We start from the raw sequence: 12,679 nt of genomic DNA on the forward strand, positions 1-12,679 counted from the left end.
AGTGTGATGAATCTGATTTTAAAAGGGTATCATTTGACAGCATTACTGATAACGTCTCGATAATAATGAACTCGTTCAATTTTTACGACCTGCCGAGGGCCAATAGAAAACAAGCGGCGGGCCGAAACTGGCCCCCGGGCCGCACTTTGGACACCCCTGTGGTAGTATTATGCTCTGGGCCTGTTTTGCTGCCAATGGAACTGGTGCTTTACAGAGTGTAAATGGGACAATGAAAAAGGAGGATTAATCTCCAAATTCTTCAGGACAACCTAAAATCATCAGCCCGGAGGTTGGGTCTCGGGCACAGTTGGGTGTTCCAACAGGACAATGACCCCAAACACACGTCAAAAGTGGTAAAGGAATGGCTAAATCAGGCTAGAATTAAGGTTTTAGAATGGCCTTCCCAAAGTCCTGACTTAAATGTGTGGACAATGCTGAAGAAACAAGTCCATGTCAGAAAACCAACAAATTTAGCTGAACTGCACCAATTTTGTCAAGAGGAGTGGTCAACAATTCAAGCAGAAGCTCACATTTTCAATAGACCCATAATAAATTCATAAAAGAACCAAACTTCATGAATGTTTTTCTGTGACCAACAAGTATGTGCTCCAATCACTCTATCACAAAAAAATAAGAGTTTTAGAAATGATTGAAAACTCAAGACAGCCATGACATGATGTTCTTTACAAGTGTATGTCAACTTTTGACCACAGCTGTATAAATAGTAGCCTGATTGGCAATTGCCCCCAGGTGTGCCGAGCTGCCAATCAGGGACAAGTGAGGGAAACGAGCGCTCGGGGAGACGTGCAGCGACTGGAACCGAAACAAGAGCGCTGACAGGAAATAAACCACAAACACAGAGGAAAAACCAAAACATAACCAAACTGTCAGAGACTTAGACTTCCTTTTATTGTCATTCAAGTTTGAACTTTACAGTACAGATAAGAACAACATTTTGTTGCGTTAGCTCGTTTTAGTGCAGGATAAAAGAGCAATAAGGTGCAGATATAAATACATAAATAGATTACTGTACAGATATTGCACTTTTGCATATGCATCCACGTTTATGGATGTATGTTATATTGTCTTTATAGTCCAGCCAGTTCATCCGTTTTTGGGGGGGAGTTGAGGGGATTATTATGATGCGTTCAAGAGTCTTACGGCCTGAGGGAAGAAGCTGTTACAGGTTCTGCTACGGAGGCCGTGGAACCTCTTTCTAGAGTCCAGCAGTGAAAACAGTCCTTGGTGGGGGTGGGTGGAGTCTCTACAGATTTTCTGAGCCCTGGTCAGGCAGCGGCTTTTTGCGAAGAGGAGTCCTGATGATCTTTTCCGCCGTCCTCACCACTCTCTGCCATACTTGCCAAACCTCGCGTGTTTCCCGGGAGACTCCCGAATTTCAGTGCCCCTCCCGAAAATCTCCCGGGGCAACCATTCTCCCGAATTTCTCCCGAATTCCACCCGGACAACAATATTGGGGGCGTGCCTTTAGCGTCCTCTACAACCTGTCGTCACGTCCGCTTTTCCTCCATACAGACAGCGTGCCAGCCCAGTCACATAATATCTACGGCTTTTACACACACATGAGTGAATGCAAGTCATACTTGATCAACAGCTATACAGGTCACACTGAGGGTGACCATATAAACAACTTTAACATTTCTCTTGTGTTAGCTTTCTGTTACCATCTCTTATGTTTAACGGGTCGGTTTTGACCCATGTTTTAAATCAGCTGTAAAATACACTAAAAACAATTATCTATCATCCAATTTGTGTCTCATCTCTTGGTTACCTTGTTAGGCTTCCTTATCCCTGAAAATATTGGTTTTAATATTTTTGGTGTGGGCCATTGGGCCTTTTTTTTTGTCAGTTTACCCCTCGATTTCAATTTAAAAAATGGTAAAATTAACCTCAAGCGAATCGTATAAATAAATTAAAGGTTGTTGTGTTACCCGACTATTACTGAGGGGTATTAGAACACATCTCTTGAATACATTTGTTTTATTTATTTTTTCATTTTAATAATTTTAACTATAGTAACATCTATGGTGTTACGGGTCAATTTTGACCCATATATATTTACTTCAAGAAAAAGGCTAAAAAGTATTTTTTTCAGCAACAGAACTTTAAGACAAACACAAAATGAAAAGCAGAACAAGTCATAACACAAAATAAAGATTTGCAAGGTCAAACAACAACCAATGAAGCAAATCAAGTTAAGTTAAGTTAAAGTTTAAGTACCAATGATTGTCACACACACACGAGGTGTGGCGGAATTATTCTCTGCATTTGACCCATCACCCTTGATCACCCCCTGGGAGGTGAGGGGAGCAGTGGGCAGCAGTGGTGCCGCGCCCGGGAATCATTTTTGGTGATTTAACCCCCAATTCCAACCTTTGATGCTGAGGTCCAAGCAGGGAGGTAATGAGTCCCATTTTTATAGTCTTTGGTATGACCTCCTCATCAGACTCATCAGATGTGTCTGTGTCTTCTGGATGATACTCCACATTGTCTTCCTCCCCAGAAACCTGTTCATCCGTATCACTATGCTGCTCTGTGTCCTCTCCCTCATTTTCACCAAAAAATATTATCAAGAACTTCTCTCACTGTAAATCTTTTTTTCATTTTTGCATGCTGCAAATTGGAGATGTGCACTCTGCAAGTCACCAACTCTATACTGAATTGACCTCACATGTCTGGACATGCCCGTCTTTGTTTTTGTACTGGATAACAAGGTAAAATGAGAATCTCTTAAAGCTCACATGATTGGGAGAGGAGCTGGCTGTCAGTGTGTTCAGTTTTGGCTTTAATTATTGCTTTATAATCTTATTTTTATAACTGGGTTGAAACCGACCCTAACAACACCGAGGTCATAATTTCAACCAGAGCATTTTATATTTGAGTGAAAAAAACAAAAAACGTTTTATTTTGTTGAAATAGAGGTTCCTTACAAAGTCAAAAAGCCTTGATGCAAAAAAATTAATTTATGTGGTTCTTTTATGCATTTAAAAACTAAAACGGGTCGGTGCCGACCCTAACACAAGACGAAGGTTAACACTGTTATAAATATGCGCCACACTGTGAACCCACACCAAGCAAGAATGACAAACACATTTTGGGAGAACATCCGCACCGTAACACAACATAAACACAACAGAACAAATACCCAGAACCCCTTGCAGCACTAACTCTTCCGGGACGTTACAATATACACCCCCGCCACCCCTCCTCAACCCCGTCTCCCCACCTCAAACCCCCCCATCTCCCGAATTCGGAGGTCTCATGGTTGTCAAGTATGCTCTCTGCAGAGACTTCCAGTCTGAGGGACTGCAGGCTCCAGTCCAGACAGAGATGCAGTTGGTCAGTAGGCTCTCTATAGTGCCCCTGTAGAATGTGCTGAGAATGGGGGGGAAGGAGCTGTGTTCTTTTCATCTGACGCAAAAAGTGCATGCGCTGCTGAGCTCTTTTTTCCGGTGTGTAGGGACCAGGTCATATTGTCAGTTATCTGCACCCCCAGGAACTTGGTGCTGCTCACCATCTCCACTGCTGTGCTGGCTGAACTGGTGCCTCCTGAAGTCGACTATAGATCTCCTTGGTCTTGTCGACGTTCAGGACCAGGTTGTCGGTTCTGCACCAGTCAACCAGATGTTTCCCCCTTCTCCCTGCAGTCCATGTCGTTGTTGTCACGGATGAGGCCCACCACTGTTGATCGCAACTGGGATCGACCCGCCTGGCCCTAACGCACAACGTCAGAGGACATTGTGTGGCTGCAGGTTTGAAAGCGGCTCAGTAATCCAGGATCAGAGAGGACAAAGGGCCCCAGAGTGCTGGTGATGTAAGCACCGTGCTTGACCCCACCACTACTCTACCCTCTCCTGGTTTCTGTTTGTTTGTTTGCTCAACAGCACGGTTGAAAGACCACAGGCCAAACAAGCACCGATTGACAGTCTGCTGTGTCTCACGGGGACCAGCTGATGATGACCTCCGACACAGTGGGAGAAGAAAGTGTCGGGCAGCTCTGTGGAGTGGAATGTGGCTAAGCTGTGAGGAGAGGTTGTTTGGATTCTTGTGACCGAGTGACTTGGGAGACTTTTGCTGGCTTTTTCTGAACCACGCTTTATCTTGCTTTATTCACGGAAGGCCAAGTCAGCTCACGTGAGTAAGACTGGGTAAACATTTACTTAGTTAACGCCTCTGAAAGCACTAAAATGAGCTCTCACTGTAAAAACCTGCAGCTGTACAGTAGACTTTCTTCAGGTAACCTTGGAAGTACGTGGTGTTTTGTTTTTTTCCGAATATTCCAATTATTGTATGGCTTCTGAATGTTTGTAACTTCTTGTTCGCAGATATCTAAGAGCACCATGGATTTGTCGCAGAACTCCGGTCGGATCATGTGGGGACTGAACACTCGTTTGAAAGGCTTTCTGGACCAGGTGAACAGGCTGCAGGAGACCAACGAGCAGCTGGAGGCTCGCATAGTCGAAGCGGGCATGAGAAACGCGTCTTGTTCTCGGGGCTGGTCGGAGCAGGAAAACGCTGTGAAAGAACTGCGCGCTCAGGTGAGAAGAATTAACGATTATTCAGGACGAAAACAAGATCCAGTTGAACCGCATTGTTGGCCAATCATGCTGAGGTATGTCAAAGCATAACATTACCGTGAAGGCCGCCGTGGATAATAGTCAACTACGACCGTGTGACTGCTGTAATAAAGGGACCGAGGCAGTGAGCAGAGGTGACATTTAATGACGCATGGCATGAACATTATGCTTTCCAATAAGTCGCGACAGGAGAAGTATGTCATGTTTGTCACAAACAGCAAACTAGTGTTGTCCCGATACCTATATGTTGGTACTTTTCTATTCTTTTCTAAAAAAAAAGGGACCACAAAAAATTGCATTATTGGCTTTATTTTATTAAAAAATCTTACAATACATTAAACATATGTTTCTTATTGCAAGTTTGTCCTTAAATAAAACAGTGAACATACAAGACAACTTGTCTTTCATTAGTAAGTAAACAAACAAAGGCTCCTAATTTAGTCTGCGGACATATGTGTCATGATCCGTGGTCCCGATCATGTTTTTGTTATGTCCTGTTAGTTTTAGACTCCAAAGTTCCTGTTTTTGTGCACCCTTGTTTGTTTTAGTTACTATGGCGACTTATGATTTTCACCTGCCTCTGGTGTTCGGGACGCGCACCTGTTTCCAATCTAGAGACATTATTAAAGGCCTACTGAAAGCCACTACTACCGACCACGCGGTCTGATAGTTTATATATCAATGATGAAATCTTAACATTGCAACACATGCCAATACGACCGGGTTAACTTATAAAGTGCAATTTTAAATTTTCCGGTTGAAAACGTTTCGATATGATGACGTTTGCGCGTGACATCAATGGTTGAAGCGGAAGTATTGGTACACCATTGTATCCAATACAAACAGCTCTGTTTTCATCGCAAAATTCTACAGTATTCTGGACATCTGTGTTGGTGAACCTTTTGCAATTTGTTAAATGAACAATGGAGACTGCAAAGAAGAAAGCTGTAGGTGGGATCGGTGTATTAGCGGCCGGCTGCAGCAATACAACCAGGAGGACTTTGAGTTGGATAGCAGACGCGCTATCCGACGCTAGCCGCCGACCGCATCGATGATCGGGTGAAGTCCTTCGTCGCGCCGTCGATCGCTGGAACGCAGGTGAGCACGGGTGTTGATGAGCAGATGAGGGCTGGCGTAGGTGGAGAGCTAATGTTTTTAGCATAGCTCTGTCGAGGTCCCATAGCTAAGTTAGCTTCAATGGTGCCGTTAGCAACAGCATTGCTAGGCTTCACCAGGCGGTATAGCATTAACCGTGTGGTTACAGGTCCAGAGTTTGGTAGTATTGTTGATCTTCTGTCTATCCTTCCAGTCAGGGGCTTATTTCGTCTGTTTCTATCTGCAGTTAAGCCCGATGCTATCACGTTAGTTCCGTAGCTAAAGTGCTTCGCCGATGTATTGTCGTGGAGATAAAAGTCACTGTGAATGTCCATTTCGCGTTCTCGACTCTCATTTTCAAGAGGATATAGTATCCGAGGTGGTTTAAAATACAAATCCGTGATCCACAATAGAAAAAGGAGAAAGTGTGGAATCCGATGAGCCAGCTTGTACCTAAGTTACGGTCAGAGCGAAAAACGATACGTCCTGCACTGCACTCTAGTCCTTCACTCTCACGTTCCTCATCCACGAATCTTTCATCCTCGCTCAAATTAATGGGGTAATCGTCGCTTTCTCGGTCCGAATCGCTCTCGCTGCTGGTGTAAACAATGTGCAAATGTGAGGAGCCTTTCAACCTACGACGTCACGCTACTTCCGGTACAGGCGAGGCTTTTTTTAACAGCGACCAAAAGTTGCGAACTTTATCGTCGATGTTCTCTACTAAATCCTTTCAGCAAAAATATGGCAATATCGCGAAATGATCAAGTATGACACATAGAATGGATCTGCTATCCCCGTTTAAATAAAAAAAAAGTCATTTCAGTAAGACTTTAAGCCTGCCTTTGCCAGTCAGTAGTCCTGGCGTCATTGTTTGTCTCATGCCTGGACTACGTAAGTCGTGTTTATTTCATGCCACAGTTTCATAAGTTCTCTGTGTCCATAGTCAATGCTAAGTATTTACTTTAACTCCAAGTGCGGTCAGCGCAGCTGTGCTTTTACCTCGTTTTCCGTTTTTGTACCTTTTTGAGTTTTGAGGATTAAATCATGTTTTTACCCGCACGCCTTGTCCGGAATAGTCCTTTTGCATCCTGGGAGAACAAACCTCGCAGTAAGCTGCAAAAACCCGGCCGTGACATATGCAGTAACATATTGTGTCATTTTCCATTCTATTATTTTGTCAACATTATTAAGGACAAGTGGTAGAAAATGAATTATTAATCTACTTGTTCATTTACTGTTAATATCTGCTTACTTTCTCTTTTAACATGTTCTTTCTACACTTCTGTTAAAATGTAATAATCACTTATTCTTCTGTTGTTTGATATTTTACATTAGTTTTGGATGATACCACACATTTGGGTATCAATCCGATACCAAGTCATTACAGGTTCATACATTGGTCATATTCAAAGTCCTCATGTGTCCAGAGGACATATTTCCTGAGTTTATAAACATAATATACATTATTTTTCAAACGAAAGACGATATTGTGGTAATTATAGTAGTATCGACTAGATACGCTCATGTACTTGGTATCATTACAGTGGATGTCAGGTGTAGATCCACCCATGGCGTTTGTTTACATTTTGACGCCGGTGAGCTACGATGTGTAGTGAAGCATGTTTAGCTATTCCTCGTCCTGCAGGGATGATACTTGTAAGAAACTTACTCTATCTGTCGCCATGGAGGCGAGGATTAGTGATTTTAGAAGTAGCTAAAACACTGCAGACTGCGGATGGACGTTAGCCGCTAGTTAGCTAGCCATGTCTTAAAGCACCTCTTCCTGTTTCAGTGTTATAACTTCACCTTTATCGTTAGTTTTTAAGCCAAAATGCGTCCGTTCTCCCTTTTCTGTCTACACACTGTGTCTGCTTGTAAGTACTCTGTGATTGTGCGCTGCCGAACATGCTCGTCTGCTCGTAAAACCAGCAATAAAAACGACGTGACGACGACGGGGGGTATAGTATCAAATATGATTCATTAGTATCGCGGTACTATACTATACTATACCGTACAACCCTACAGCAAACCTATTAAAAGCACCATTTTTTTATGTGCATCAAATAACGTTATAATTAGTTACATAAGCATAGACCAATTAAAATGCTGAAACTCACCTGTGAGCACTCCAATATATGGCGGGAAGGTTTGGATTTGAGAATTCCACATGTAAGTCGGGCCAAAAGCCTATTCAAACTAAGTTACTGTAAGGCTTGTTACGGTATGGCATTATTTACTAGGAGCTATGGTCCTAACGCACTTCTTGTCGGGATCCCCGGCAATGCGAGAATACGACCACATCACACCAATTCTCAAATCCCTCCACTGGCTTCCTGTTCCACTCAGGATTGAATACAAAGTCTCCCTACTAACCCACCAGTGCCTCCATGGAAATACTCCCCTCTACCGCAAAGAACTACTCACCCCCAAAACCTCCACACGACACCTCCGCCCCGGACAGACTAACCTCCTCCAAACTCAGAAGACAAAGCTCAGTCTGTGGAACGCTCTCCCTGACCACCTGAGGGCACCACAGACTGTGGATGCTTTTAAAAAAAAGGCTTAAAAACCCTTCTTTTTAAAAATAAAAAATAAAAGCCTTTTTTTTAGATATATGACTACTAGTTCTAGATATTAGGCTGTTCTAGTTTTTATTTTTATTTATTTTTATTATCTTTTTTTTTTTTTTTTTTTTAATACACTGTAGCACTTTGAGGTTGTTTACTCAATTTAAAGTGCTTTTTACAAATAAAATATATTTGTATTATTATTATTATTATTATTATTATTATTATTATTATTATTATCACCTCAAAACAGCAAGAAAGGCTGAAAAGACAGCTGAATAACGTCATTTTGCCTTATAATATTCTGGAATGTGCCTCCAAGCTTCTCCTGATGTTGCAAGCACAGATGCAAATATGTTTTTTTTTCTTTGTAAAATGCATCAGATTATTTGTGCTTTCAGTTTCAATACAGCACAGTAAGAATCTGTAATCTTGCCACTAAGACATTAAATACTTTTGATCCATTGAGCTCACAGGCGCTCAAGAAGGCTCAGCAGTAATGAGCAGTATTGAAACCCACACATCACAAAGCGCGGTGTAGTTCCGATCCTTTAATTGATTACGGTATTTCCGCGATATATTTTGCTTCCCGCAAACACGGGTGTGCCTCGTCCTGGAAATGTTCAACATTTTACGCTTGAGCAAATGGAAATCGTTTCGTATTGACACTTGATGTGTGCGGTGAAGTCGAGGACACACCCTGTTTGAGACGCTGGAAGTTGTTTGATGAAAAAAATGATGTCATGCAGGGGAAATGGTATTCCCCTTCAGTCCTGTATGATGCACATTGCAAAACCCAAAACCAGTAAAGTTGGCACGTTGTGTAAATGGTAAATAAAAACAAAATACAATGATTTGCAAATCCTTTTCAACTTATATTCATTTGAATTGCCTGCAAAGACAAGATAGTTTATGTTCGAACTACTGAGAGTGGTTTTGTGAAGTGTTCCTGAGACCATGTGGTGATATCCTTTACACACTGATGTCGCTTATTGATGCAGTACCGCCTGAAGGATCCAAGGTCATGGACATTCAATGTTACGTGCGGCTTGGCATAGTCTTGCTGAAATAAGCAGGGGCGTCCATGGTAACGTTGCTTGGATGGCAACATATGTTGCTCCAAAACCTGTATGTACCTTTCAGCATTAACGACGCCTTCACAGATGTGTAAGTTACCCATGTCTTGGGCACTAATACACCCCCATACCATCACACATGCTGGCTTTTCAATTTTGAACCTATAACAATCCGGATGGTTCTTTTCCTCTTTGGTCCGGAGGATACGACGTCCACAGTTTCCAAAAACAATTTGAAATGTGGACTCGTCAGACCACAGAACACTTTTCCACTTTGTATCAGTCCATCTTAGATGAGCTCAGGCCCAGCGAAGCCGACGGCGTTTCTGGGTGTTGTTGATAAACGGTTTTTGCCTTGCATAGGAGAGTTTTAACTTGCACTGACAGATGTGGCGACCAACTGTAGTTACTGACAGTGGGTTTCTGAAGTGTTCCTGAGCCCATGTGGTGATATCCTTTACACACTGACGTCGCTTGTTGATGCAGTACCGCCTGAAGGATCCAAGGTCACGGACATGCAATGTTACGTGCAGTTATTTCTCCAGATTCTCTGAACCTTGTGATGATATTACGGAGCGTAGATGGTGAAATCCCTAAATTCCTTGCAATAGCTGGTTGACAAATGTTGTTCTTGTCTACACTAAGTCGTTTAACCCCTTAAACAAATATTTATTTAGCCGAAGCCCCGTTTCAGCCACACTAAACCAGCGTTTAAGGTCCCCCTCCTCGGACACATTTTTACACGGGTAAGTCAGCCGTGTCATTCTTGAATCTCCAGCTTTTAGCTTTTTACGGACTCATCGATCGTTTACAAACTGAGTTCGGAGCGGAATTGACGTCGGAAAAACCGCGCCACAGCCAGCTTCATAATAAAGCGGTTTTGTAACTCGAAGCTAACCACTGGAAATATGAAGGCGAGTCAACCAGAAATGCCCGTGTTTCTCCTTCTTCTACATGTACAGACGCTTGTGGAAATCACACATGAATACCTTAAGAGAAAGCGATTGCAGCTATTTAGGATACAACACTTCTCAGACGGCAATAGAATTTTCCAATGTCCGGCAGGGGTCATTCTACTTACCGGAAACCTTCATCCATTTGTCGAAGGAGAGACAACGAGAATGCGGGCTCCCGTAGATGTGATTAAAAAAGGTAGCGTGTGCTTTGTATTACCTGGCCGTCAAGGAAAACGGCGAATGCCTTTGGACTGGCGAAGCAGACTGTATCAGTTATTGTCGGCCATGTATGTCGCGGACTCAACGTCTAGGTCCAGACTATACAAAGTCACCAAAAAGGAATGGACAATGAAGGTGAAGGCAAAAGAGTGAGGTATCCTGACCAGATATCTAGATCCCTAGATTGATTACGTGTCTAATAAGGATTTGATTAATGTATGATGTCTCAGGTGTGATTCACTACAAAAGGTCCCCACAGCACACTGGATTCCAGTTAATTGAAATACCACAACACTGGATATTGTTCAGATGAGTTAAATTTAAGAACTTGCACACAAAGCAACACTGGAGGTGACTATGACGTGTGCAATTTCCGCGCTTGCGTACTAGGTGGCGTTGCGCCGGCGGACGGACGGTGGCGGGGGTCTTAAACGGCGGCATTGCTGTGTGTTGACACGGATAAGGTTAGGTGGGATTTACCCTGGATAACCTTAAACGGGGCCTGTGGGGAGGCGTGGCTGGCAGACCGACAGCGAGGCGGGGCACGCCGGGGCCGACCCCGAGATGGCGGCGAGGAGGCGTGGCCGGCGGGTCAGCGGCGAGGCGGGGCGCGCCGGGATCGACGCCGTAATAAATGTGACAGTCTCTCACTGTCGTCCAGGTTCCACGGACCACCAAGAACAGACATGACGTCGAGCAGTTTTAACTTTGTTTATTTTTTCAAGTAAACTCCGTCTTGTCGGGTCGCTTTTCAGCTCTTCTTCCCTGCTCGCTCTTCGGTACGTTTTTCAGCTTGCCGAGTCGTCTTCGTCTGCCTCTCGCTCTCCACCGCCTGCATGTGCTCGCGTCTCTCCAACTCCTTCTGCCCCGTCGTTCTCGGCTCCCGCCCTTTTATTCAGTGAGAGGAGATTATATAATTGTGCCCAGGTGGGCGATCCACGCTCCTGGCATTTATCTCGGCGACGATCCCGTCGCGCCACGCCTCACCGCTGGCCCTAGCGTGCCCCACCTCGCCGTCGGTCTGCCGGCCACGCCTCCCCATTGGGTCTTATACCAAATCATGGCACCCACCCATTTCCAATTAGCCTGTTCACCTGTGGGATGTTCCAAATGAGTGTTTGATGAGCATTCCTCAACTTTCTCAGTCCTTTTTGCCACTTGTGCCAGCTTTTTTGAAACATGTTGCAGGCATCAAATTCCAAATGAGCTAATATTTGCAAATAATGACAACGTTTACCAGTTCCAACGTTAAGCATCTTGTCTTTGCAGTCTATTCAATTGAATATAAGTTGAAAAGGAATTGTAAATTATTGTATTCTGTTTTTATTCCCGATTTATACAACGTGCCAACTTCACTGGTTTTGGGTTTTGTAAATTGTACGTTGGGCGGAAACTAGCACACAGAACACGCACGCACCAGCTGGGTGCGGAGGCCATTGGGAGCCAATGCAAACTGACTGTAACAATGAAAAAGTACGCTATTTAATACAGTCTGATTCTTAATCCGGATAAAATAATGACATTGATTACAGAAGGATAATAATAGTCAGGATATTAATAACATGCAAACACTAATAGGCCTAAAGTAGGAAGGGGATCCATATGGCCATGTTCGTCGTGGTTTACCTGACACATGAAACGTGACTAATTTGGGGTGGTGCACAATACACTTTAGCCGCCAGAGTGTTGAATACTTTAAAATATGCTTAGGTGACTATTCCAACTCTGATTACAGCGTCAGTTGCTGTGTCGAATGGTGTTTTCCATCACTTTCAGCAGACTGCATTGCACAATGATCAACCTTCCACCTTCCTCCCACGCACGACCCACCCAGGAACGGGGCCTTATGAATCATTTCCCTAATGTATTTATGCGATGAGCTGTGTTGTAAATGTATACTTGTACAGAAACCGGTTCTTAGCTTAGCGTCTGGTTGTGCAATCCTTCATAAACTGGGTTGTATGGCGCTTGCCTGGTTTTGTCGCCGATACAATGTTTGCGGAAACATTGATGAATATCCGACGATAAACTGCAGAGAAATGTCATTCGACGAGGCACACTTGAAAAAGCGAATCATTGACTCGAACAAGTCAAGAAAGTCACTTGGAGCCATTTCAAAGCAGCTTAAGGTCCCAAGAGCAACTGTGCAGACAATTGTTTATAAGTATGAA

General features: G+C 43.6%; 1 protein-coding gene across 3 annotated transcripts in view; it reads left to right on the top strand.

Moving 5' to 3' along the window:
• The first annotated feature begins 3,804 nt into the window (after positions 1 to 3,804).
• The window catches only part of krt222 (keratin 222), a 56,046-nt gene continuing 47,171 nt past the window's right edge, over positions 3,805 to 12,679 (top strand). The window contains exons 1-4 of one of the 3 annotated variants that reach the window (XM_062027194.1): positions 3,805 to 3,832; positions 3,903 to 4,152; positions 4,233 to 4,266; positions 4,344 to 4,556. In XM_062027194.1, the coding sequence (XP_061883178.1) occupies positions 4,359 to 4,556 (198 nt within the window). In that variant the 5' untranslated portion in view covers positions 3,805 to 3,832; positions 3,903 to 4,152; positions 4,233 to 4,266; positions 4,344 to 4,358. Of the gene's footprint in view, positions 3,833 to 3,902; positions 4,267 to 4,343; positions 4,557 to 12,679 lie in introns of those variants that run through there. The other 2 variants (XM_062027196.1, XM_062027195.1) reach the window with 2 other exon arrangements.

Source organism: Entelurus aequoreus, linkage group LG18 (genome assembly GCF_033978785.1).
Source record: "Entelurus aequoreus isolate RoL-2023_Sb linkage group LG18, RoL_Eaeq_v1.1, whole genome shotgun sequence".
Lineage (NCBI taxonomy): Eukaryota > Metazoa > Chordata > Actinopteri > Syngnathiformes > Syngnathidae > Entelurus > Entelurus aequoreus.